Source organism: Poecilia reticulata, linkage group LG5 (genome assembly GCF_000633615.1).
Source record: "Poecilia reticulata strain Guanapo linkage group LG5, Guppy_female_1.0+MT, whole genome shotgun sequence".
Classification (NCBI taxonomy): domain Eukaryota; kingdom Metazoa; phylum Chordata; class Actinopteri; order Cyprinodontiformes; family Poeciliidae; genus Poecilia; species Poecilia reticulata.
Window position 1 is genome coordinate 24,517,088 of NC_024335.1, and position 27,292 is coordinate 24,544,379.

General features: G+C 40.2%; 1 protein-coding gene across 3 annotated transcripts; it reads right to left on the bottom strand.

Annotated features, from left to right (window-relative positions):
* Positions 1-11,592: 11,592 nt before the first annotated feature.
* Positions 11,593-26,984, bottom strand: ccdc174 (coiled-coil domain containing 174). 3 transcript variants are annotated; one of them, XM_008409895.2, is made up of 18 exons: positions 25,436-26,984; positions 24,987-25,038; positions 24,338-24,704; positions 22,321-22,626; positions 21,748-22,170; positions 20,518-21,444; positions 20,294-20,421; positions 19,226-19,409; positions 15,500-15,607; positions 15,300-15,400; positions 15,157-15,215; positions 14,582-14,735; positions 14,290-14,385; positions 13,605-13,741; positions 13,354-13,448; positions 12,959-13,106; positions 12,695-12,847; positions 11,593-12,303 (listed from the first exon to the last, which is right to left on the bottom strand). In XM_008409895.2, the coding sequence occupies exons 4-18, from the start codon at positions 22,609-22,611 to the stop codon at positions 11,768-11,770; spliced, it is 3,540 nt and encodes a 1,179-aa protein (XP_008408117.1). In that variant the 5' UTR covers positions 22,612-22,626; positions 24,338-24,704; positions 24,987-25,038; positions 25,436-26,984; the 3' UTR covers positions 11,593-11,767. The 3 variants fall into 3 exon arrangements, with proteins under 3 accessions (XP_008408117.1, XP_008408116.1, XP_017160521.1); XM_008409894.2 differs by lacking the exons at positions 24,338-24,704; positions 24,987-25,038; positions 25,436-26,984 and adding an exon at positions 23,790-24,044; XM_017305032.1 differs by lacking the exons at positions 19,226-19,409; positions 20,294-20,421; positions 20,518-21,444; ... (3 more) ...; positions 24,987-25,038; positions 25,436-26,984 and adding an exon at positions 15,777-15,912.
* Positions 26,985-27,292: the final 308 nt, after the last annotated feature.

Sequence of the window (27,292 nt, forward strand, 5' to 3'; positions counted from 1 at the left end):
GTTAATTTAACATTTTAGCTGTTAAATGTACATAATTTCTACTCTGAAGTGTTGGATAAGATCTACCCAGCGCCTTGTCGCATCAGTTTTATTGACTGGATTCTAGCTATTTGTTTTAACAGAGTGGCTGTGGTAAATAATAGTTCTCATGGAAGTATCCTGAAGCTGGAATAAAGCCCCCCACATTGATAAGCCAGCCTTGTTCCCACTGCACACCCATCTGTCTGTTTGATTGCTGCACAACAGGCTCTTTTTTTTATTACAAAACAGGAAACTGCTCTCCCTGTTTCCTGCTCAGCCCAGCTCCACATCCTTAGCAGCCCATGGACACTATTTAACCGTACATTCACTGTGACTCACCAGGGCTGAAGTAAAGACAAAAAAAAAAAACTGAATTGTGGTCAGCTGGTGAAGATTTATTACACTAAAAAACATGTGTGTAGTGGACCACCGCAAACAAACAACTGCATTAATAAGGGCGGTGACTGTGAGGCTGATCGGTGTAGCTGCAGAGGGGAAAAACAGCCGGCGTGTACTACAGGTTGTTTTGAGCCGTGCATCGCATGAAACTATTTGATATTTGGGTCCATTTGTTTCCGGAGAAGGCTTGACCTCATTTGTAAAAGTGCTCCATTTTTACATTAAAATGGATGAGGATGGTTGCACGTTTCAGACACAAATTTCTCAAAAGGGAGGCTCAGAAAACCCGCAAGTCTGCGATCAGAACCACAGTTCATTCATTTAATTCCTATTTGATAATGCAATTTCACAGTTTCTGAACAGCCTCTTCGCTCCCCAGCTTCAGAGTTATGCAGCAATCATTTTCACATAATGTGAAGTGCTGTAGATCTTAAGGAAAGTGCTGTAGATACCTCTGTAGTTACTCCAATTTTTGAATAGGAGTACATCGCTCAGCAGACACATTTATATTAAAAATCAGACACTTGTAAGACCGGGACTGTAAGTGCAATCCATCTGAAGCTTTGCTGCACACTGAGGCTTTCCCCTTCAATAGCAGAAAATGATTAATGCATCGCACTCAAAGGGCAAAAGTCAATCCCTCTCTACATCAGGCAATCGGGCCGTGGCTGCTGGCATATGATTGTCATTCGTTGATAGGCACAATAGCTCAGTGTGATTTGTTTTTGAAAGTCCTTATAGACTTAAGCAAGAAACTTAAACTTTATGTGTAATTTTAGCCAAATGCACCATAAATGTGCTGTGACTAAGTGGGTGTTCAGCTCATTAACAAACATTATGTGGTTGCACCTCTGGCCTCGTTTTTGTTGGCGCAATTATTGTGTTTTCATCTTGAGTCAATAAAGGGGAGGATGATAAATTGTGCTCCGTGGCCCCAACCAGCACCAACAGATCCTCCGAGAACATCGAGAAGCTCAAATTTATTTCGTCTTGGATGAGCAGCAGCTCTCGCACGCAAACTGACGATCACAACGCTTAGATAAGATACAGTTTGTATTATATCGTTGCCGTGAAATATCATGTAATTGTCAGGATTAGAACCAACCACAGCATTTCAGCATCGTGCGCTTCTATATGATGCAGGAGGAGAGAGATGCCTTTTTTTTTTTTCTTCATTCATAAAAAGTGAAGCCCAAACATTGCGTGTAAGCAGATTAATAAAACGGATTATACGGGGTTGTACGTCAAAGTTCAGGTGCCCAAAGCAGAAAAGGTCAGTACCACACATGAATCCAGTTTATTGTTGAATGTGTGTACAGCAAAGTTTTTAACGCTAAGCTTAATCTGCATTTGCACAAATCCATGTGGGATTCAGGCATAAACAGAATCATATCCTCTACATACAAGGTAACAAAGGACCTTCTCCATGTTAACTCTTTAAAAGCTTTACCACAAAAATAACTTATTTGGGTTTTGTATATCATGGGTTGTTTTTGACTTTTTATTTGAAAACAGTGGCTAAAAAAATGCCCAATAAGGCATCAGTTTTACTTTTTATGCTCAGCCACAGCTTGTCCGTTAGATTCACCAGTAGGTCTGAACTTTGACTGGACCATTCTAATGTGTGAATCCATTGCATCACACAGGCTGTGTGATTACGGTAGTTTTACTGCTGCAGCTTCTAATTGGTTTTCTTCCACTTTTGCCCTTTATTTAGCTCAATTCAACTTCTTAACTTGGTTAGCTTTCCTGTTCAGACTGAAGAAAAGCATCGTCACAGCATGATGCTGCCACCACCATGTCTCACAGTGAGGAAGGTGTGCTCATAGTGATGTGAAGTTTTAGTTTTCCATCAAACAGCATTTTAAGCATCTTTGAGTGTCCCAAAAAGCGCTATATAATTCTGATGTATTAATATTTTGAATCTGGCCCAGATCTTTCCATTCGGGTCTCAATGCACAGATCAAGTAGCCAAAATGAGGAGTGTGTCAGTGGATATTGCAAATTCATTGTGTTTGCCCTGTAACAGGTAGAGGACAAGCCAAACATTTTTGAAAAGTCTGACCCTGAGGTCGCTCGTTGTTTGTGGGTCTCCTGTTTACGTCAGGCGAGGAAGGAGTGCGTCTGCTCCTCTCTCCCGCTCCGAGGTGGAACAATAAGACTGGGACTTAAAAAAGGAACTCCATCTTGATATAGTCCTTCCTGCGACTGTTTTCTAGTCTTTCAGCAAAGAGCGCACAGGGTGTGGCCACTGAATTTAAAAAGATAATCCCAGATAGTTTCAACTTCCACCTCATTGTCCTGCCGTTTTACTTCACTGAAGGTTTAAAGGGGAACGTTTTACTTTTACTATTTGCAACTTTATTTGCTTTTCATTTCTATTTTTGTATTAAGCAGTTAACACCTCTGATGAAAAACTAAGCTTGTGTTTGATGTTCATTTTACATCGGGAAGAACTCATTTTTCAGGAATGACATTTTATTTTACGCCCAGCAGACACGTAGTCAACGTCAAGTTTGGATTCTTTTTTTTTTTTTTTCAATGTTTAGTCTTTCGGACATGTAAACTGTCCAGTTGTTGAACCAAGTGGATGCAGGAACAAACCCCTGTGTCTTGGTGGTGTAAATTTAGCTTCCCTTCACATCGAGCTGAGGAAGAAAACACAGCTGGAAGGTTGTTTTTGTTCTTCTGTGAGAATGTTTGTTCTAAGGTGTGTGAAACATGTGTAATTAAAATAGCGGTTTCCTCGTGAAGCTGCTTTTTGCTTTCCAAAGAGTTGAGAACACGGAAGATTGTTTAGCTAGAAGCTTATCCAGAGGAAGCAAGTGAGGGCCAAGAATGCGTTTGGAGTGCAGTAAATTAAGGAGCACAGGTAAATCGACAAACTATTTACAGCCGTTTGGTCGTAATGTGACATTTTGTCACATTTCGACCAAACAACTGTGAGCTGAAAGAAAAATCAGACTTGGTTTAGTTTTGTTTTGCAAACACAAACCTGAAGTGTGGCTCTGATCCCCCTAAAATAAAATACCCCTAAAATCAAAAGCCTCCAGTAGAAACTATGATCTCAGAATAAATGCAGCAGATTCATTTTTGAGGTTGAGAACATTCTACATTCAAATGAATTTAAAGTTGGTGGTTATAACATAACAAAATCGCTAAAAATGAAAGGTTTGAGTAGCTTAGCATAGCAGTGTGTGGCAAGGTTGTCCGGCCCGATGGATTAGGCACAAGCATCCTCGAACGCCCCATAACCTGGATAAAGTTGAATGCGTGTCAGACGAGAGTGTTTGTGTTATTACTCCTAATTCTCCTCACTTTGCTCAGGAAAGCCTGGATATATCCGTAATAATCTCCACACCTCATCGTTATTAAATGAATTGTCTCTCAGTGCCACCAGCTGGCTCTGAATCTATTTGAATATTGGTTGAAACCTTAGAAATAAATGCATCCATCATGTTCTTGTCATGTGAAAGCATGAGCAGCCACCTCCTTCATCTGAGCCGGGATCTCACATCTGACTAAAACCACAGAGGATTAACCTGGATTGACCTCGTGTGATGAGTGTTGCGTGTTGCCTTCAAATGCATCTCATAATATGTATTTATTTGCATGCAGCAGGGGGAAAAAATCCCTCCCCCGACCCCGAAAAAAAAAAATATTTTCAGCTTTAAAGAGTAGAAAAGTAAGTGAAATGACCAAAACCTTTTACAGTTTTTAGTAAAAAAGGAGCAGAAAAAGAACTGTGACGACTCTGCCGCTCTTTATTTAAGGTAAAAATATTCCTCGTATTTGTATTTGTTGTGCTGGTAGAAAAGCATATCAACACAGCATATGGGAGGTAAAGGTTAGAATGGCCCATTCAAAGTCCGTTAAATCCTATTTTGTCTTCACTCTCATGTTCGACTTGAACTTCAGCAAATCATCTTTGCTACATCTATTTGCTGACACTCTTTCTAACTGGTCGATTTGCTATTTATGTTAACAGGAGATAGTGCATCTAACAAAGTGGTCAGTGAAAATTGCCCAGTGCTTACAGATTTGACCAGACATAAGCTATTAGATGTACAAAGTAACAATTATTTAATATGGGTGATATGGGCAGATGCCCAGGGCGGCATTAGAAAGGAGGACACCCAAGAACCACATAAAAAGTCAAACTTATCAGATAGTTAAGCAGCCTGGAGAGCTTTATTATTATTTATTTTTCTCAAATACAGTGTACTCACAAGTGATTTATTTTAGGACTCATGTACTACTGGAAATGTGTTGTGTGGAGCTGCACCGTATTTAATGTCAGATAATTTCCTGTACTTTGATTGGTTGTTGGGGTGGCAGCAGGAGGAACTTATCCAGGACGCCAATCATAGAAGAACCACCACTGACAGTCGCTTTGTTTTTGTTTTAAATGTGCGGCAGCCATGTTGAATTTTGACGCTGTGGTTGTAGAGGGACGTTTTCCGTTCCCAAGTAAGAGTTTTAACCTAATTATTTCAGTTGGTCTATCCAAAGCATATCTACAACCCTTTGATCGATTCTCACAAGTGATTTATTTTAGGACTGAATGGAAATTACGAGATCATTTGAGATTTTAATTAGAGCCACAAAAGCATTTTCCTGCCATTTCTTCTCATAATGTTGAAACTAACGTGTCATTCTTTAAGTTTGAAATCCAAAGTTTACTTTAATTCAGCAAACTGCCATTAATAATGAAGAGGAAAAACAGGGCTGGATTGAGTCTGTTTTTCAGCGACGGCATTAATCTTTTACCGAAGGACACATTTGGATGCAAGCCGTCCCTTAACAGGCGCTGGATCTTACAATCAATACTGGCCACAGGGTTCTGCAAAGAGCGAGGGTGACATCTTTGCTGCCAAGAAAGCTTGCTTCCTCCCTTTACTGCCTCTAATTAAGACGAAGTCGCTAGCTGTCGCATATCACCGTCAGCACTGAGCTCACTGTAAAGTTTTACTGATTCATCTTATCCATCTTGCTGACTCAAGTCACTGAACATCTAAATTAACACGGAAAATGTTAGGAAAACCTACATCTTCTTGAGTTTGTCCTTCAATAGAGAACAAGGAAACTGATTAAAATTTTAAAAGAAGTAGACAATATTACTCTGGTATTCTTCCTGTTGAGTTCAGCTGATACAGGAGGTCAACTTCTAAGTATGTCCACCTGCTGATATTATTCGGTATGTTTTTCTTTAACAGGGTTTAAATAATTTCGTCCTGGAGTGGTGATTTGTTTGCATTCTCTACAGCCGCATGCTACAAAGCGTCTGAGCTGGACGTGGATTCCCCGGATAATTTGGCGACAAACATGAAAGTGTTATGTAAAGAGAGCCAGGCGGACAGAAATGAGTCAAGATAACTGAAGGTCAGTTTGAGTCATGTTGCTGTAAAAACACGGCACCTGTCCTAACGCCGGTTCAATCCTTGTTCTATGCTGTCATATTTAATAAATGAATGTTAATTCATGTCAGTAACTCAATTCGCTAAGTGAAGCACATTATATTGATTAACTCCACGTAGGCTGAGGTTTTCAGGCCTTTATTTCTGCTGAGACGTGTTGATTTACTACTTACAGCTAATGAAAACAATTTAGGTCAGAAAATAGATGAGAACAAAAAAAAAAAAAACATTTTCTTAAAAAGGTATATTTAATCTGCTAAAAATCTCCCTACAAAATTTAGGACCCTGATTTTCAAATGAAAAACAAAACTGACTATTCTCTGAAAAGAGAAATGGCCCAGAACTTTTTCCAGGTGAGAAGAGTAAAGTCTTAATTGTCTTAATTTACTCTTTGTAAATTTATTTGTGATGGCTCTTGAAGCAGTTAATTTGTGGGGGGCGGGGAGGGGGTTTGCAATCATTACAGGTTTTGAGAAGAAAGACACGAAGTTCTGCTCTCAGAATAAAAATGTAAGCAAAAGTCTTAAAGGTTTTGAGGACAGAAGACATGAAATCCTGTTTTCCGACTGAAAATGTGTGCTCTTGAATCATAGCAGAAAATTTCCCCCATATTTTTCCACCATGGCTTTTCCTTCCACTGAACTTTCCATTATTACGCATTCTGTGAAGCGCCTGCTTCTTCAGCAGTGACTCTTTGTGGCTTCCCCTCCGTTGTGTTATTGACTGTTTTCTGGACAGCTGTTTTGTCAGCAGTCTTCTCAAGCCTTTCTATCGGCCACCGGTCAATTCTCTGACAAACTGAATTTCAGATGTTTGTTAATTTAAATGAAACCAGTTTAAACAGTTACGGATGAAACATAAGCAAGAAATTAGCCAAAGTCCCTTCAATGTGGAGGTTCAGGAAAGACTAGAACTGAGCCGACTGCCAATGAGCCCAGAGCCCCTCTGCAGGGTTTTGTTTAGTTTTTTTTTGTTTTTTTTTCCTCTTTCACACGGACAAAATTTATGAGGCCATTACGAGTGTGGATGCAGTGTCAACATTACGGCGCTAATATCTTTATCCAGCTTGGTGAGGACGAGGAGGAGGGGTAGGAGGCGGTGGCTGAGAGACGACACACACATGCTGCCTGGAAGACAAACTGTCCCGTAGTACGACACACACACACTTTCACACACACACTTAAATCAGCCTCAGCATCCCAAACGCATTAGCTCTTCACGTTGAGGCTGCAAACCGGGTAATTAATGCGGTCAAACTATTATTTTTCACTTAAAAACATGTTTAAGGCAGAGGGAAGCTGGTGAGATTCCAAGAGAATGAAAATCAACGCAGAGCCGCTTGTGGCAACAATCCTGAGATAAACTCAGCCATCTGAGGCAGAGCGCTTATTACGCTGCTAGTGTAACGGCGGCATTCAGAAAAATAAGTCTGGTATTACTGAACTTAATCTCTTATTGTCGGCAAATCCCACAAAATATGAGCGAGAGCAGGTTTTAATCCTCGCTCTCTCTTCCAATGATTTCTCTATAAATGTCATGATACGTTCAAATACACATGTACTCTATTACTGCACACCTCGTAAATGAAAGATTAGTTCTCAGATTTTAATTATGTGTTGATTAAAATTGTAATGCTTATGAGAACATCCATCCATTTTCGTACACCCTTGTCCTTACAATCACTTCATTTATGTGCAAACCTGAAATCCAATCTTGCAGTTTAAGCGCCAGGCTGAAAAGTTAAATTTCACCAGCATTAGTAGTTCATGGTCAAAATAAAGACAGAGAATTATCCCCAACATTAACCCAGCTGCCCTGACTTGTGATTGGATCCATTACGAGCTCCACAGGCTCTTGTCCTCCTCCATGCGATCCATCTGCTTCAGAGCCCAAACTGCAGCAGGCCTGCTATCAAGCTCGCTGCCACCAGCCTGGTTTCCACGTTGCTGTTTAGCGGCAGCACAGCGGGGGGGAAGGGGGGAGAGGGGCGCCAGCAGGGCCTCGTGGCAAGAGGGGTTCAATGGCCGCGATGACATTAGCTCTCATTAAGCTCAGCAACTCATTACAGTGCACCGTGGGGCGATGCTGACCGAAGGACCCGTGGCTCCTGCTGAAGCGTGTCGTCTCACAGAGTGCAGGTGGTGATGCATGCCACTGCATGTCTATCCACTGATGAGCCATTAAAGGAACCTGCAGGAGCAAAACAAGTGCATGTGTTAAGCAGATGAGGGCGATAAAGGCAGTAACGTTGTTTACCCTGCAGACACGATTCCTGGTGGGTTAATTGTAGTCACAGGAGTTAAAGATAAATATTCACACCCTTTGTGTTCTTTTCAGACGGTGCCACGTTACAACCATACAGAGAGCAGCGCACAGAGCAGCGCAAAGAAGCAAATGTAATTAGCTCCATTGATTCAACCCTTTTTTGCTGCAAATCTCTACCAGCTTTGCACATCCAGGGGCTGAAACTTTTTGCCCCTTCATTTTTATTTCATTTATTTGTTTATTTCCTTAAATAGCGTCAGGCTGGATGAAAAACATTGGTGAACTCTTTCAGCTCTTTCTAAGATGGACTCAACTGAATTCAAGTTTATTTAATCAAGGACAGCACAGTAAACAATGTTAGAAAAAACAAAGCAAACGTTTTATGAAGGTTTTGTAGCCACAGGTTAATTTGCACATGCAGTCTGGACTTTAAAGGAGCCGAAATGTCATTTTGTAGCACAATCAAGTAACTATGTTACCTTCAATTGTTATAAAAAGCTGTGTATATCAACTGTGACATAAAAGACTTCAAAATCTGACGCCTTGAAATTGGCCTCTGTCTTTAAGAAGCTCCTGCTCTTTTCAGCACTCCGCCTTCAGCGCATCGTCACAACATTTCTCTGTTAACCGCATTTGGGAGCAATGGACTACGAAGTAGCTCCTCGATCTGCTCAGGCTGATGTGCACAGATAGTTTTCCTCCACACATGTTCATTTAAACCAGTCAGAAAGTTTTAAAAAATTGGTTTCATCTGACTGGACCAGTTTCCTCCGCATGCCGGAGTTCTGGTAGGTTTGCAGCTGAGCTCTTTCCGTTTTCAGAAGATGGATGGAGCAGATCTCTGAGACATGTTTAAAAACAGGACATCCTTTCGTGATCCAGCTCTGCTTGCAAAACAGCAGTATGTCCACTGAGTTTACATTACACACAAGTGAACTGGTACTTACTCCTTAGGTGACTTCTGAAGGCAACTGGATTTTATATGTGGGAGTAAAAAGGGACTGAATACAAATGCATGCAGAAATAGAAAATAATGTATAATTTCTCTTCCTTTTCACTGTTCTGATACTTTTTGGTGGTCGATCAGATCAAATTCCAACAAAATACCTTGAAGTTTGATGTAACGTGAGAAATTGTGAAAAGTTCACATGGTATGAATAGCTTTATTGATTCTAATATAATAACTTTTTGCAAAATAATTATGTATTCAACATATAAAAGTTTGATTAAATCAGTCAATAGTGTTTCATTACTGAAACTCGGCATAAGACGGAGATGAGATGATGAATTCAGAGAGCAAACAGGAGCGCAGCGATCCTGTTTTAGACTGACATGTTAGAAATTAATTTCTTCAGACATTAAAATCTTCCCCTCGGATTTCATCTGTTGCTGGCATGGAGTCAAAAGCGAACCTAAAAACATAAAACTGCTGTATGTAATCTTGAGTTTATAGATGTAGTCTAAAGTTACTGTTCATTTAAGGTGAGCTTTCAAAAGCTTTATTTTAGTGAACTTATATTTGTCTCGTCTGCCGCAGAGTTGGAAATTTATGGGTTTGATTCCCTTTCCCGGTTGGCAGATTCAGTCCCCAGCTGTGTCATTGAAAGTCTGCATCATAAAACTGCCTCAAGGATTAAAAGCCTCTCATAGAGGAGCAGGTTAGCTCCCTGTGCATCTGCAGGTTTTAAACATGTCGGATTCTGTAATTGTGCGAGCCTGTTGCAAGAAAAGCAAGTGTGTTTAATCTGTGTGTGCTGAAAGTTGTTGTGTTTTCATGCTACAGAGAGTAAATAAGTGGATTTCAGCAAAATGGTTAACATTTTGCACGGGCTAAAAAAGATGAGGATTAGCAGAAAACCAATTCAGGGCAGATTCGGGCAGAAACAAATAAAGTAAACAAAGGACTTTTTGCACGAAGTGACCTTCAGATGGATTCTTTGACTCCCTGAATCCCACTGGGAGGGAAAGCATTTTATCCAATCAGAACTTTTTTTTATATATATATAAGATATCCATCGCAGCTTGTTGGATCGGCTGTTCCCTGTTTACCTTTTATCTCTGTATAACTGCGTTAACACGGGACCAGACCCGGCCTGTCCCAGCCAGGAACCCTGAAAGAAGGAGAAGACGCAGCACCATTGAGAGACGGGCAAAATGTTCAGCTCAGGCTTTCAGCTAGAAAACAAAAGAAGCTTTAGAGATAAGACGATACAATTATTTAAATAAAGCTAAATCGGGTCTGAAACATTCTCCAAATACATTTCCTCCTCTGAAAGTAGCAGGTTACAAATGTTTTTGACTACAGCAGACTTAAAGTGCCAGTTTTCCTGTGGTGAACTTCAACCAGGCTGCCTTGTGCTCAACTTAGAGGTTTGACAGCATGGCTCCAAAACATGAAGGCCGACTGCAATGAAATAGACTGCAGAGAGCTTATTCCTATTCTTCTTGGTGATTATGAGTTACAAATCAAAAAATCAGCTTCTGAGACAATTTGACTACAACACAAGCCCACTAAAAAGGAGTTTTGTTTCAGAAATGTAACATTCTGTGATACTCCATCTGTTGACGGGATAAACCACAAGGAGAGAAAACCACAACAGGTCATTGTTCAAAATGCTGGCTGTCCACTGTATCCAAACATATTCATGGAAAATTGAGTGGTAGGAAAAAGCATGAGAGGAAAAATGTGCTCAAGCAACAGCTGTCTATTTAAGGCCTCCTTGACTTCAATTCAATTCACATCTGGATCTCCAGCACAGGCAGTTCACTGGCTGAGTGGCTATAAAGTGGAAAAAATGTAGGTACAAGACAAAGTATTAGTCTTTTGTTATCCATTTTATTCCTTTTATTTCAATTTTAAAACACCCAGCAGCTTTTACTGAAAAGCAGAACTTAAACTTGGTTAAATACATTTAACTAAAGTTTTTTCTAAATAATTATGCAAGATTCTTTTATTTCTCAGTAAAATAGTCCATGCGCAGCACGATACAAACCAGGTAAAAATAAAATTCAGATGAGAATAACCAGACCCAACAACGGTCAAAACGCTGTTTCAAAGTAACGCGAGTGTCCTGAACATCACTAATAATTCATGATAATTGAGTCCCAACATACTAGAGTAAATTTACTGCTCTGAAAATTAACATTTCTGTAATAAAAGGTTTTGTACTGCTCTTAACATTCAACTTTTTATGTGAAAATACAAGTGTGTTGGGACAGCAGCCAAAGTGCTGAACACCAAGTCTCGTTTTCATTATATACTCTATATATGATGTAATGTCTCGTTTTGTTATTCCAAGAACAATTATTTTAAAAATTGTAAATTTAACTGTATTGATCATTAATTTCAGTCTCTATAGCTCCAGAAATTTACTTTTTAATTTTACATACAAGTAAAGCGCCATCTGGTGGCTACTTTTATACTGAGACACACAGACAGTAAAAGAAAACGATAAATTTCCACATTTCATAAAGATCAAACCACTTTGGATATAGTTTCATGAAGAATTTTACTTGGAGCAGCATGAAAGATAAAACATTTTCAAATACAACAAAACAAAAAGCAACAGTTTTCAATGGAAACCTGTTTATTAAATACTTTAATTCTTAGCGAGACTCGGTTTCTATTGGCTCAGTTGAAGTGTTTATGTTCATGGAAGAAGCCCTCAGGTGGAGTTCCTGTAGAAGGACAACATGGCGTCTAAACTCTGAGGCGCGCCTCCAGAAACCTGCTCAGTCTGGCTCTCTTCTCCTGGAGGCGGCGGCTCCTGGGATGCGTACCTGGTCGGGTACTGGTACGGCGGGGGGAACGGAGGAAAGGCATGAGGCGGTCCTGCAAACTGAAAGGGAGGCGGCGGAGGAAACGAGGGATAGAAAGGAGGCGGCGGCGGATACTGAGGAATGAAAGGTGGAGCTGAAGGTAAGGAGCTGCCTGGAGGTGCGGGCTGTGCAGACAGAGAGGATGCTGGGGGATTTTCCTTCTGAGGCTCAGGCGGTGATGACACAGCAGGAGGTTCTGGTTTAGTCTCAGGAACTTCTTCTGGAAATGTTGTTGACTTAAAGAACATGTTTGATTTACTCTGATAAATTTTAGCCTTTCCTGGTTTTGGTCTTTTGTCATCAGCGAAGTACGCAGAGGGAGGAGCAAACTCAGAGTCTCGCTCATCTCTGCGTCGAGTTTTCCATTCGCTAAACATGAATTCTGGGGAAAATTAATACAAAAGAAGCAAACAAGAAGTGTAAACTTCAGCAAATTCAAAGATCTTAAACTTTACAGCAGTACTAACATAAAAGATTTAAGTTGAAGAGTTTGTGAACGTACTAAACCTTTTTTTTATTATTATTTAAAAATGAAGATGCCTTGTGAAGCTAGTTACTTTTATTACCCAATTTACCCACAGAAATGTTAGATTCACATAAAAACATTTTAAGTTCTGGCCTTTTATTTAATGTACAGCTTGATATTGTTAGCTAAATAAAGTTTTTCCCCTTGCATCACATTATTGGACAATTCTGGGTAAATATACCCTTATCACATCCATGATTTAATGATGTAAATGTTTTCTTACAAACATTTAAATAACGAGGTTTACCTTTGCCTCTGTCCCATTCTCTGACATGAGGGACTCCAGGTTTGGTGTCCCTCCTCTCCTGGATCTCCACCTCCACCCTCCTCAGAGTGCTGACCTCTGGCGGCACGTCCGGCTGAGGGATCGGTCCGACTGGCTCATCCTCCTCTTCCTCCGCTGGAACAAGTGATCGACAACAATCCTTCACTAACATGTCTGTTACAACCAAAAACAGAATATCGACTTCACTGTAAAATATCTAATAGTTCAGTGCCAACATATGCCAACCTCGATTTTCTTCCTCTTTCTCCTCTTCCTCGGTGCCGTCCAGCTTTGCCTTCTTCATCTTCCTCTGCCTCACCTTGGCCAGTCGAGCCTGCAGGACAGCCTGCCTCTTCTCTTTGAGTCGTTCTCTTTTCGTCCGCTGATCTGTCGTCTAAAGGAGAGAACGGACGGAGCGGGAAACATTTCACATTCAGCACGGAGCAGCTTAGTTGACCAGTCTGCAGTATAATCAGATGAAATAACTTCATATCCCAGCTTATTGCCAACTGGTGTTGATTCCATCATGAGGTTTCTGTCCTTCCTCATGGGACAATATGTTTAAATGCTGCTTCTTACAAGCCTCATGGCTACAAATATCATGCCTGTGTTTTGTTATTGCCGTTTATCGTTGAACCCACCTGGTCTCTGAGCATGTCCAGAGTTTCTCTTTGCTTCCTGCGCTGCTCTTGGTCCTGAGAGAAAGCGAAGTAGCCCACACCGAGCTCTCGGGCCTCTGGGATAGTTGGGGTGGGGGGAGAAGAATAAAACACTTCAGCACCATTTCACATAAAATGGAACTTCAAGAGTCTCATTTCAAAAGTGCATTAATGCAGGAAACGGGTATAAAAGTTTGCCTGAATCACTGCTGCGTTGGCAGGTTTCTGCTCACCTTGTGCTCTAATGTCCTCATAGTGGATGGGTCCAACCGGCCTCTTCATGGCCTCCTCCTCCTCCCTCTCCCACTCCTGCCGCTGCAGCTCTCGACGCATGTCCTCTGAGAGTAAGGTCTTGTCGTTCGGGATTATCCTGTGGAGCGCAGCCACAAGGTATCATAAACAGATTATATGGAACAAGAAATAAAATATGCAGAGACGACGCCATAAAAAGCTGAACTTGGTATGACGGCGCCTTATTGTAAACACTTCCCAAATCAACTTCACAATACAACTGTTGTCTTGGTTTAACCAAAGGAGAAACCAAAACGTGCTTCACTGATCTTCACCTTTTAACAAACATGTAACCCCAGAATGTTCAATATGACACCTTCTATAAACTACTTGATCTTTTTATTTTTAACAGAAAAAACAGGAATAGTTTCATGCAGCTTTATACGACTCATGTTTATTTGTCTCTCATTAAGAGTAGACAAAAACATGACCAGTCTCCTCTTCTTCTTCTTCTGTCTTTATGTGCTGCCTGAGTGGCTGATCTCACTACATTCATAAAACTTCTCTTTGGTCTTCCTCTGGTCATCCCCAGTTTACTCACCATCCACCCTCTGCACAGATCAAAACCTTCTCAGCTGCTCAACCTGATCAGTGGAAAAAATACCAAAAGCTCGTTAAAATGTTTACCCTTTTCCGTTAAGATCCTGGTCCATTTTCACAAAGTTTGGCAGATCTTTCTTCATGCATCTTCTAGACCGTCCCAAAGCATCCACATAATCCACCCTGAAAAGACACAAATACCATTTACCGTCATTTTACGTGATTTGAATAGCCGTGTTTGACTTGAAATTGTTAAAGATTTGACAAACATAAGTCAGTTTTCTCAGCTTGATTTTAACATATAAAACATAAACCCCATAAATCATGCAGTACGCAAAGATAAAGCTTTCTTCACCCAATATAGAAAATCAGACATTACCATTCCTCATCTGGATTCTGGGGAGGAGGGATGGGCGACAACCTGGCTTTATCCTCATCCTCATTCTGCATCTCCTTCTGTGCAAGAGTTTCTCTCTTCTTGTTGATTATCTTCTGGGTGAAGTCAACGAGGTATAGTGCCTCCGTCTCTTCATCTGGCAATTAATAGAAGTTCAACCCAAAGCCACTGCAACCGTTTATTACATGAACAGTGCTTTGGAAAATATCCATATTATCCATATTCCCACAACTGTATGTTTTGTATACGTTATATAAGTACATGTAGACCATGCAACATTAGATCTAACAAAGTTAATTTTGGTTGTCACGTTTGGTGTTAAGAATGGCCCAGTCAAAGTCCAGATATAAATCCAGTTGAGAATCAGTGGCGAGACACAGAAATTTACAGAAATTCTCCATCTAACTCCACAGTTCAGATTTTCATCTGTAAATATATTTTTAAAACTGTGTATTATCTGCACAATTACGCACTACTTTGTGCTGATCTGTCATAAAATCCCAATAAACAACGAGGCTTAGATAATCAGTAGTTTATCCAGTCTGTAAAGAATCAACCTGGAAAGTCTCCCTTTGTCATCTGGTCATAGAGTCTGGCCTTCTCCTCCAGTTTACGCCTGTGATGGATCAGAAATCAAAAGTTAATCTTCTTGTCTGGTTGAAGGCATTAAGCCTTTCTGTGAAGTGGAAGATGAACTCACCTGGCTGTATCCAGAGTGACCTGCTCCTCTGCCAGCTGCTCTGCATCCTTAGCAGCTCTAGCTGACACACCAGCGTTTTGTTTAATAAAGATGTTAGGTTTCTGAACGAGTAAAATAAGGAGAAGGATTCAAATATGTCAGCATCGCCAGAAAACTCTTTAATAATATATTTAGTAATATTTCAAGAAATTAAGGTCTACCTTAGAGGTGACTTTCGTCTTGAGTCCAGCTTCAGCATTTTCCTGCCCGAGTTTCTCCCGTTTAAACTGTTCCTGCTTTCTGTAAAGCTCCGCTTTAAGGTCCACCAGCTGCAGAAACGTTGAACCAATTAATGCATTTTAAAAAGTGCGCATATCAGTCTATAGTTGGCTTTAGCAGGGCCCTAGCTAATGTAAGTTTTTATCGTTTACAAAACGCCAAGCTTCATAACAAAAGCCTAAATGACTAATTATTCAATGTAGACGTCGATTAACTTACCGACGAAGCTGCTACTTCAAGAGTTTTCTTTTTATCCATATTAACTCTATGATGGACCATATAATCTACTGCTGAGCTACCATTAGCTTAGCTATGATCCAACTCCTTCTTCTTTGCCAATATTCTTAATCACTAGATGCCTGCCGCTTGTGCGCCATCTAGTGGACACGTTCTACACTTACACTTTCTAGAATTACTTGGACATCTAAACGGTATAAAATGTTCCAAAATTTTCACATTAGGAAGACTTTTTCCGTTTTTTTGCAATCGGAAGTTAAATCTGGGTTATGCCGAAAGAAAACAAAATTATTAAACATTATACGGCATATATAGGCCTAGAATAGCTGAAAAGATTTAATGCATTGAAAATATATTTTAAATAATATGAAATTATACATTTTTTCCGAGTGTTTTGCCCAGAGTTTAGTAGTAGAGGTTGACAGTAACAGAGAAACAATTCTGTTTTCTTCCCAAAATAAGTGTGGCCTTTTCCTCACAAGATCAAAGAAAGAAAAGCCTCGTTATGAATCCTGTTTCTATCTGGAACATTTGAAAACCTGAATCAAGTCTCAAGTCACTCTCTGTTCCCTTGTTAAAACAAGGTTATGATGTTACGTTTATTTCAACAGATCAGAAGAACATTTTAAATCCTGAGCAAACAGCTCAGTTTAGTTTGCAATTTCTCCTGCCTGAGGATCCAGTGACGCTCCTGCAGCCTTGCAGATAAGGCTGATGTATCCGTCTCGCTCTCTCTGCTGCAGCATTACTTTGCTCTCTGCAGCGATAGGATCAACAGCCAGGACGTCATGTCAGACAGATGATTATTTTTCCATCTGGTTAAACATTCAGTCTTGTGCCGATATGACGGAACAGGTCCTAGTAAACTTGGACTAAATGTTTCTGTGAGCCGCGACAGAGGAAGACGCGTTACATAAAGGTGCAAAGCAACTTTTAAAAGAAGTTTTATGTTCAGGCAAAAGAAGCCGAAGAATATCTTCAAACTAGTTTCCATTTCTGACCACATCAAGATTTTGAATGTACTCAAAGGGATGCATGTGGCAGGGTTTATTAATAAAATCCCCTTTTAAACTCTTAAAATATTATACATTTCTCTGAAACAACTATTTAGCAATTAAGTAATTTGGTGCAAGACAAATGAAACGGGCTTGATTTGACTGAAAGTTACATTTAGGCACTCGTATATGTTGAGGGTTTTTTTTGTGGCCCTCTGTTCCCTTTCCTTCCACTCCCCAAACATCCACTACTGTGTTCATTTATCACATAAAAACTTAAAAGTTTAGGCTTGTAATAAAAAAATGTGGAAGTAAAAGGTCTGTGAATATTTTTGCCAAGCACCGTAGCTTTTTAGGCCGAGATAAAGTTCAGAAAATCTTGTGTACACCCGTATCTCTATTCCAGGAAAAAGTAGCTGAATTTAGCGTTAATTTGATTCAGGGGAGCTCTAGTTTTATCCATTTAGCCAAATAAATTTGAGTAGGATTTTACATTTTATCTTGAACGTTTAGCGCCGCTATTCACTTGTTAGTTTTTTTCTTATATAAAAAGTCAGACAAAAAAAAAACAGACAATATGAATTTCTCTTATGGATCCAACATTGGTAAACACTTTTGTTTCAGATTCCAGTAACCGGGTCACCAGCTGCTCCGACGTCCGTGCTGAAGCCTTCAGCAAAGTGTCCTGACCTACATTCCCTTTACACCGTTCTTATTAGGAAAAAGGACCAATTGGAGGAAGCATGTATTTGTCAAACCTGATGCACAAGAAAGAGACTTTGCCATTATTACACCGCTTAAATGGCAAGCCGACCTTGAGAAGAATCAGACATGACTAATCGTGTTCAAAACAAAAACCACTTTGGAACAACCGTGTGGGATGAAGAGGAGGTTTTAAAAGCAGACTAATGGACTGTCCGTATAGGCGCCTCCATCTTTGCTCATGCTGAACTCCGAACGTGCTTCCTTCACCACACGCTCGCTTCACCACACGCTCGTTCATGACTAATTTGAGTGAAAACACGCCTGAGAACTTAATCACTCTTAAAGGCTTTTAATGCATCTCCACCACATTAAACCAAACTACACTGCACAGCAGGCGGACGACATAAACATGCAGACATATTAGAACAAATAATATTCGGCACCATAGAAAACAATAAAACTTAAAACTGCTTTTGAGTTAATTCGCGTAAACAATGACATAAAATACAACCAGGTGATCCACGTACAGTGTCTCGTGTGTTTTTGTCTCTATCTCTTAAAACATTTATTATTCACTAGATCCAAAAGTGAGTATTTCGCCTTAAAAATGATAATAATAATAATAATAATTATAATAAATTGCTTCTTCAAACTCAAACATGTGAGCTTGTTGGATTGATAACTTTAAAACAAAAATCAGTGCAGGATGTTTCATCAGCAGAACACATCGAGGATTGACCATACCGGTTTTTTTTTTTTCCTGTTTTGTTTTTTAGTTAAGTGTTGACCTGTGGAAGGGTCAAATGCCGTAAAGCAGAGCGGTGTTGTTTCGGATGGTGCTGAGCACCGTGGCCTCATCTTCCCCCTTCAGCCAGCTCAGCTCATGTAGGGTATGGATGCCCATTCCTGGGTGAGAAAACCGGCACACACCTTTGCTAACCTGTGGGAACGGAGAACCAAGCAGATGAAAACAGTGAAATGAAGGGTGACTGGTGCAGGAGAACGTCTGCATTGTGGGGGATAGTGTGGAAATCCACCACAGCACATCAACAAACACCTTATAGCCTGGTAAGGAGGCAATTTAGCCATTTGTTTCAGGTGTGTGAATTAAAAGCTTCCTAAATTTGTCAGCTTGAGGCCTTGCAATGACAGAAAAAAAACAACTCTAAGACGCTTTCCTTGTATAGACACAAAGATAAAAACCAGATCATTTTAGCGCACTGTGCCTGTCGCTTTGCTCTCCAAGGAGGAGACGCCACGTTTGAGTTTTTAATAGTCTGGATAGCTCATATTGTTTTAATTTTCTTCAAATACAATGTGACAAAAATCATTAGAAATGTTACAATTATCATTCTAACCTGTATTTTTCACAGACCTAGTTCAGGAAGACCCAGCTCTATCAAAGAGTTTAACTTTGCTTTACTTAACATCTTCTTCCAACCTTAAAGTTTTTTGCCCAGCATTTCTTCACTTAACAGCCGGGTACCTTCTCTCCTCGTAAGGAACAGAAAAAAAAAAAAAAAAAGAACTCATATAACGCTAAATCTGCAAATGATAAGCTAAAACCAAATTAGCACTTAAATGTTTTAAGTTAGAGAGTCGATCCTCATCACAAAGCGCTGAAGTTAGTAACAGAAATGTCTGAGTGCGGACCATAAATGTTCTTTTTTTATATTTGTATATATTTTTTAAATATTTTTTAAGACTCCTTAATCCTCGGCAGAGACATACCTGTCTTGGCAGAAAATACGGTGCATCCGTCTCCAGGACGATACGGTCCAGAGGGATCTGGCGAACTGCGTCTCGGGCTTCCCTGGCCCTGGTGTAGGTGATCAGAGCTGTGAAGCCCACATACAGGTTGGGGAACTCTGTCAGGAAAGGCTCGATCACAGAATAACTGTTTGTGAAACAGTGTCTGGAAAACACATGGAGAGACATCCAAATTCAGAGCAGCTCCTCAGATTTTACAGCTGAAATGTGCAAACTTTAATATTTTAAGGAATACTAGATGAAAGGAATATAGCGAAATAGTTACCAGAAATGTCAAGTCTTGAACATTTATGTTCGGACCAACAGGTTACATGAACAGTTTGGACAACCCAGCTCTACCATTTAAAACATCCATTGTTAACTTCCATGCAGGAAATCAGTAAATACTCACTACTATATTTACTAGAGATGAACAATCAACAGAATCACAACTCACAGCACTAATTTAGTGCGAAGAATTTAGCAACCATAAAAGACTTCCTGGACTGTATGATATCAGAAAATGTTGTGATCTCATAAATATTGCGGTGATGGCGTCAGGAGTGACACATGCCCAGTATAAACATCAGTCAAACTTCACTTCAGTCCTTTGCTAAATCAGCACTGCACAAACTGAATTTGTAATGATGACATATTTGTAGAATTAACCTGTATGCAATTTTTGGTAGATCAAAAATATTTCAGGTGCCATGCATTCGATCCCTGCTTTCTAGTAGTATTTCTCCAGTTAGATGGGCTTTCACCGTTTCCTTTTATCTCCACACCTGACACAGGTTGACAAGACTTAAAGGGAAGAGGTGGAAACAATCTCTCTAATCCTGTTTTTTTTTTATTAAAAGAAACAGGATTAAACTGCTACGGCTTTCTCTTTCTTATCTTAGAACTTCTTTGGTAGGCGTACTCTCTATTTTAGCAGCATTAGCCAAGTAAAAGTGGAAAGGAATTAAATGGTAATTGATGAACAGACGCAGAAACAAAATAACGTCTGAAACATAGATGGCTAGAGCAAATTTAAGGAGGCTCCCTCACCTGTGAATCTTGTAATCTCTGGGCACGCACTTCTTCATAATCTCCAGCAGGTCGTCGTCCGCGTCCCGGCAGTGGATCACCAGAGGTTTCTGCATGGCCACGGCCAAACGCAGCTGACGCTCAAACACCTTTCCAGAGAAGAGTCGTTCTGCACATTAGAGAAGCTAATCTACACGATTTATCACAAGTTTGTTTTGCCGTGGAGAATGTAACGTAGCGCCTACCTGTTTTTGCCTTGAAGAGTCAGTAGAGTTTTTGTGGGAATAATCCAGGCCCATTTCACCAAACGCCACCGCTTTTGGATGCCTCATTGCCATTAGTATGTTGCTTTCCTGAGTGTTTGAGTAGCCCTTGGCGAAATGCGGGTGGCAGCCAAACGCCCCCCACACCATGTCCTCAGAAAGCAAACCTTCCCACAGGGCCTCCTTCGCCATGATGTGCGGGTTGCAGAAGTCTGTAATGCAGCCTTGAAACTCAGGACTGAAGCTGCTGCTGTAGGTCTGCCTGAAGCGACCGAACCTCCCTCTGAAGCCCAGCTTTCCGTAGAGCATGTCCAGATGACAATGCGTGTCGATGAAGCCAGCCTGGACGTTGCGGTCAGGGTAGTTGGTCCACAGAGGGTCAGCCCCCAAGGATAACCTTCTGGCGGATGCGGAGCTGTCTGATTCGGATGGAGGGAAACGCATAGAAGTGAAACAGTCACTTTGTCTCCGTGGCGCTGCAGAGGTCACAGAGAGGTTAGGTGCTCTTTCAGTTGAACATAGGGGCAAAGAAAATGGATCCGGTGAATTGGCCTGGACGGATGACGGAAAATTCTGGAGTTCAGCTCCGAAAGGATTCAAAGGCTCCAGGTCTGGTTGTTTCGGCTGCTCGGGTGAAATATAAACTGTCCTCTTCTCTGGCAATAAATACGACTGTGTGTCGTCGGCAGCTGTCTGCACAGTTCCAGCGTTTTGGATGGCGGGTGAAAAAGAAGCCAGAGACGCTGAAGTTAAAGCAATCCAATTCTGCAGGCTGTTCTGTTGCGTGGGAAAACCAGAGTCCAAAATAAACTCCAACTGAGGGACTGACGGTGTGCCGTCTTCAACTTCAGCCTCATCCTCAGGGGCAAAGACTTCCCCATGGGGGGTGGTCTCCACGAAAACCAGCTCCTGAATCAAATAAGACGCCAGTGTCACTTCTTCATGAGATTCTCACAAGTTAGACAAAATCCATCACACTTTATACTGATGAGTTCCTCATGAGTTAATCAAGTACTAAATTAGTCGACGATTGTTGCAGGACTCAACTAATCACAGTTAACCTGATTAATCCTTCAGCCCTAGTTGTAAATAATTTCACAATGTGACGTTATTCGACTACGAAATAAAAAAAACTGAATGAATAATGCACCGCTGCATAGTTATTTGTTATTCAAAAAGATAAGACAGGTTTCCTGGAAACAGCAGACTTACCCTTGAATATGTTTTTGGCTCTGGGCTGTCACTTTGTGATTGTGTGTCCTCAAACACCCGAACATTAGTGCTGTGATCCTCGCTGAGGGACCCAACATCCTCGTACTCGCCAGGACCCCTCACGAAGCCGCTTCTGTCCACGCTGCTGTCAAAAGGCTCAGCGCTTTGCTCTACAGTCTGCGCAGGAACAGAAGCCCGGGGTAAAGAGCCACTCTCGGCCGCGGGGCTGGGGACTCCGGTTGAGCTAAGCCTGGTTCTCGTCTTGCCGATGGCTGCAATCAGCGCCATCCGGCAGATAGCCTTTGACCCCTCCTCCGGTGTCCTCTCTTTCTTCTTCAAGATGAACGAATGATGGGAAGTTGGCAGAACATGTTGACTTGTTGGAGATTTGTCTTGCTGGCGTATTTTTGCTGAAGGGAGACTCTGGGCAAAATAAAAATAAAACTAGTTTGTTTTGTTTTAGTAAGCAGACAAACCAATCTCAGCTCCTTTATTAGAAACGCAAACCTAAACATCCATAAACCGAACGATCACAATTAAAAGTCAAGTACAACGCAACAGAGAACAAATTACCTTAATAGCTCTAAAAGTCTCTGAATTTTTCCTGGAGAGTTTTCTCAGCTTGGCTTTGCCTGCAGATGGCACACTTTCACTAACCACCTCCGCTTTTCTTTTGGGCGTGTCCAGACTCAGAGCTCCAAGGCGCTCCGACCCTGGAGAGTCACTGAGAGGAAGAGCACTTGTCTCTCCATGGCTTGGCTTACTGCGGTCTGAAGGAGTGTTACAGCTAGTGCTGCTCTGACCGGCTTGCGTGGCAGCAGTCTGTATCCACTGGAAGGACACCTTCTTTCTGGCGCTGTCCATGTCGTACAGCCGATCCTAAACGAAACAGCACAGAGCTTTGAACTTCACATTGTAAACACTTTGGAAAACATTCTGGAACTTTTGGCAATCTCAAATGAAATGGAGGTACATTGGAGAAACTTTTGTTTTCATAAAAAAATTTAAAAAAAGAGTAACCACCTATCTTAAGGTCGAAGATGGCTCAGATAAAAATAGCTAAGATAAGTGGACCAGAGCCTCCTTTGATAATTTTCTTGCTGTAATGTGATTGATGACTATTAATTGGAAAATTAAATGAAGAATCCCTGATAGGTATTGGTTTTACCACCTTATGTTGTCAACCTACCTAGAAGGGGATCTATACAAATACAATTTTGTCCTAATTATTAGTCAGACATTTTTCTAAAAAAGATTTGTTTGTACACGTGCACATTTAATAAATTACAATGCCGCATATCCTTACACACTATTTACATGGGAAGGTTTTCAGATGGGAGCATTTAGAGATTATATATTTATGTTCCAGATTTACAAATCCCAGCATGTTTCATAAAACTTTATTGGTAAAACTATTTTAACATGATTTATATTCCGCACCTCCTACGTCATTTTTCGCGACCATGTGCATCTTTAATCTGATCTAGTGTAAAAACTACAATAGTTGCACTTCAAATCGGATTAGATTATTCTATAGGAATAGATGAATATTTAAAGCCCAGTTTGTGACTTGTGAAATTTTAATTTGATTTAAGAAAGGTCAACAAATGGAAATTTTTCGTGCTTTTTTAAATTTTTTTATCTGGACCATATCTTAGACCTCGTGCGGCTTAGAAACACTTTGAAAATAGACTGCCCGAGTAGCTTTTAAACTAAAGCAAATCAAGTACGTTCTGAACATATACACTGAAAATGAGGTGAAATCGCCCTTTAGCAGTTTCCCTAATCAAAACCTACAATCCGAAGCCAAATTAAAGTTGTACGTTAAAGCCTCAGAGCAATAAAAGGGGTTTTAGATCGCGAATTAGCGCCTTCATTTTTAGCAAACTTCCATAACCGCTTCATACAATCAGCAATTAAAGGGTTCGAGCAAAAACCTACCGGAATTTCCCCATTATTACTGCAGGTGAGGACTTAATTTTTATGAAGAGATAAAAACACAATTTGTGAATTTGGCGCCATTTAGAAATGAGTTTAATTACCTTTTCGTAGCGACAGAAAAGATTTAAACTGGGCGGGAGGTCAACGAACGTTGGCGGATTGCCTATCGGTTTGCTGCCATCTGGACTACACAGTTAGAGCAAAATGAAAACTCCGTTAAAGAAAGAAAAACTTTAGATGTTGTATTTACTCCAAAAAATATTTTTAAAACGAACCCCTACACGGAGATAATTTCTTACTAAAAAGCCTAGTTTGAACTTGCATACGCAATCATAATCAAATCACGCGAGAACACAAGTGCCCATGAGACTTTGTTCATTCTTTGTTCCATTTTCTTCAATCTAAAAAATGGCAGCTTATACTTTAGACAAAATACAAATAGCTTTAAAAGTAAAATTTATTCTTTACTTCAGATGAAATGTATCAAGTATGAAAGCAGATATTTCATCATTTTCAAGCAAAACAAAGTAAGATCATTTTCAAACGTGTTAAGTCAATCAGGAATTGTGGTTTTTCTTTTACTCTTCTATAAATGCCAAGATTTATGGGGAACTTAACTTAACATTGTTACTTTGACAGAATTTCCTACCTGAACAGTGAATCTGAAGCTCCTCCTCAGTTACCACGGACCTCTTTCCTTCTCTTGTTTTCCTACCACATCATCCGAGATTAAATAAACGGCCATGTTTTGTTAGATTTGCATTTTTCTCCAGTATTTCCATTTTCAGATGATGAACTGAACAGCACCCTGCAACATATTGTCTTAAGCTGACATTGCTATAAACCTTTCCACTACTTCTGGCAGCTTCAGAGAACTACATTTTTACAGATTGATTGCAGCTGGACTCCTTTCATTAAATAACTTTCTTTCTTCTTAGATTTAGTGCCCAATCTACATCTCCCATATGAGTTTATGCATGTGTATCGTTGTTCGTTCCAGGGTTTACTTCAGGGACCTGCAAGCAGAAGCGAGACAAAAAAAAATTGACGTATCTATCACACATTATAAAGTTGAACTATTTCATTATTATTAGCCACATCATTATAGAAACATGTATTTAAAAAAATAAAGACTATTACAACACATGCGAAAAGTTCACATTTTATTTCTTTTAGAAGCTGGGTCAAACCTAACTTTTCAGTCTTTATATTGGCCTTAATTGAATTAAAACAAATGGAAGAAGGACTCAAATACTCAAATGTATGCCAGGGTGAGCTTTTTTTTTTTTTTTTTTTACCTTTCTGGTATTTCCCAGGGATATTTGTATGAAGCCATGATGCATTCTTTACCTAGATAAAGAAATGAAAGAAACATGTTTAGATTTTTTTTTTGTTTCGCCACAGCATAATTTTTTTACAACACGTTTTTATGTATTCACGTTTCTAAAATGTTTAAATTGCAGTCACTCACTCAAGATAATGGATCTTTAATGTAAAACATTGATTTAATGCATTACATTTAAACAGAAGAAATCATTTAGGGAAAACCTTTTCTGAAATATTATCTTTGAGAACAAACTCCAGATTTCCAGACTGTTACGCAAAACTTTATTTGAGAAACAGAGATTTGTAAAAAGAGATTTAATGCCTAGATCTCATTGCTGCCATTCACACACACTTGAGAGGGTTACACCAAGATGCAAAATATTGTTCTTGTGTTTCAGTCAGAGCCTGAATCCAGACTTACATGTTGAGATCTTCTTCTTTTTCTTAACGAGCCAGTAGCAGAGGTTTCTCCTGGCCCGACCGCTGAAAACATTCCTGTCCTGAGGCATGTTTTGGGGTAAAATGATGGATCTTCGTTTATCTAATGAAAAAGACATGGGCTGTGGAGTAGTGGGGAAAAAATTCACTACAATAGGAATGTGTCACCAGCTTTGATGTCATACCTACAGTGTCCTCTCTTTGTGGAGGAAACAAGATGCGTAGCTGCAGATTCAGTAAGACGAGGCATCAGGCTGACTGTGTTGTTCCTGGTTTTTATCCTCTGACAAACAAAAAGGTATCGCAAAAGGATCCCTTAAACTTTTATGCATTTTTCATGTTTCAAGCACAAATTTGAGTGAATTTTAATCCAGATTTTTAGAGTGTGCGACAGACCAAGACTGTGTCAAGTCGGCTGTAGGATTGAGCTGAGAGTTTCACTGACAAATAAAAATCAATTTAAAATGGAAAAGGTATACTACAACACAGAATACAACTTAATATTAACTTCAACTTTTCTTTCGATTTGATATTTTTAATAGCTGGTGATAGTGAGGGAGGGGTGGGGGCGATTAACTGCTGATTCACTTCTGTCAAACTGCCCAGGGCAACCGTGGCTACAATGTAGCTTACCACCATCATCACGTGATTGTTTGTATGAATGATTGCAGCAAAAAGTGCTTTGGAGTCCTCAGACTTGATGAAGTGCTGTACAAACCCATGTACATTTTACCATTTTACCATAACAGGTAGGACTGCAAACATCCAGCGACTTTCACTGATTTGCGTTTGTTAAATTTCCCAAGTACAGAAAAAGGTTTTGAAGAGCTGACTCACATGTCGTTCTTATTGCTGCGAATAGGCAGAACATTTTTTCTAGAACATTTAAAAAAAATTAACTTCCCAAATTCAGGAAAAAGACAAAATTGCAAAACGCTTTTGTTTTTTGGTAGGGTTGTTTTAGGATATACAGTGATTTACAGTCCCAATTTTTTTCAAACTTGTTGTGCATGGTGGAAAATGAACACTGCACCTCACCACAAGCACACCGTGCAAACAGTGTAAATGTTAGTAGCAGCGTCATGCTGAAGGACACTTCTCTCCTGCAGGAACCGTGAGACATGTTTAAGATTAATTTGGTGACTTCTGAATAAAACTGGGTGGACTGCATTATATAGGGGTATCTGAGAAAACCACCCTGAATACAAACATTACATTTTTCAGAATTGTTTTCATTCCTCTTCACAGTTTTGTACTCCTTTTCCCAATTAAAGCACAGAAGCTTGTGGCTCTTCCGTGACAAGATGTGATAATAGTTTTAGAGGTATAAGTACTTTGGCAAGGCAATGTACATCTTTGTTACAGATAGAGAACAGGGCAACACAAAGACAGGACAAGCAATCATGCACACACACACACTTTTAGAGAGACATTTAAAGGCTAATCAACCTGACAGTCATGGTTTTGAACTCTGAGAGGAAACCGGAGTGCCCAGAAAGAACACAGGCATGCACAGGGAGAACATGCAAACTGCATTCAAGACACCAGGATTCAAACCCAGGACCTTCTTGCTGTAAGGCAACAGTGCTGCCAGCTGCACCACTGTGCAGCCATGTAAACTCTTACCATTCTTTTCATTTTGCTCCAGTGAGCCGTCTGGACATGTGGGAGAGTAACTGGGTGAGTCCTGGGCCAAAATGTTGATGAAAACAGAAAAATTTATGAATGGCGGATGCCTGCAAACAAAAATACCGTACGTCTGTGTGAGACACACTCTCTTCAGCAACAGTGAACTCACGGTTCTTGCCTGAAACGACTTAACACCCATGGTTTTTTCTTC

Coding starts and splice junctions, on each gene's coding strand:
- ccdc174 (XM_008409895.2), bottom strand. CDS start 22,611: ATGGACAGCGCCAGAAAGAAGGTGTCCTTCCAGTGGATACAGACTGCT. Junction 20,422..20,517: donor ACTCTTCAAGGCAAAAACAG/GTAGGCGCTACG, acceptor TTCTCTGGAAAG/GTGTTTGAGCGTCAGCTGCG. Junction 12,848..12,958: donor GAAAGAGGAAGAAAATCGAG/GTTGGCATATGT, acceptor CACTTGTTCCAG/CGGAGGAAGAGGAGGATGAG.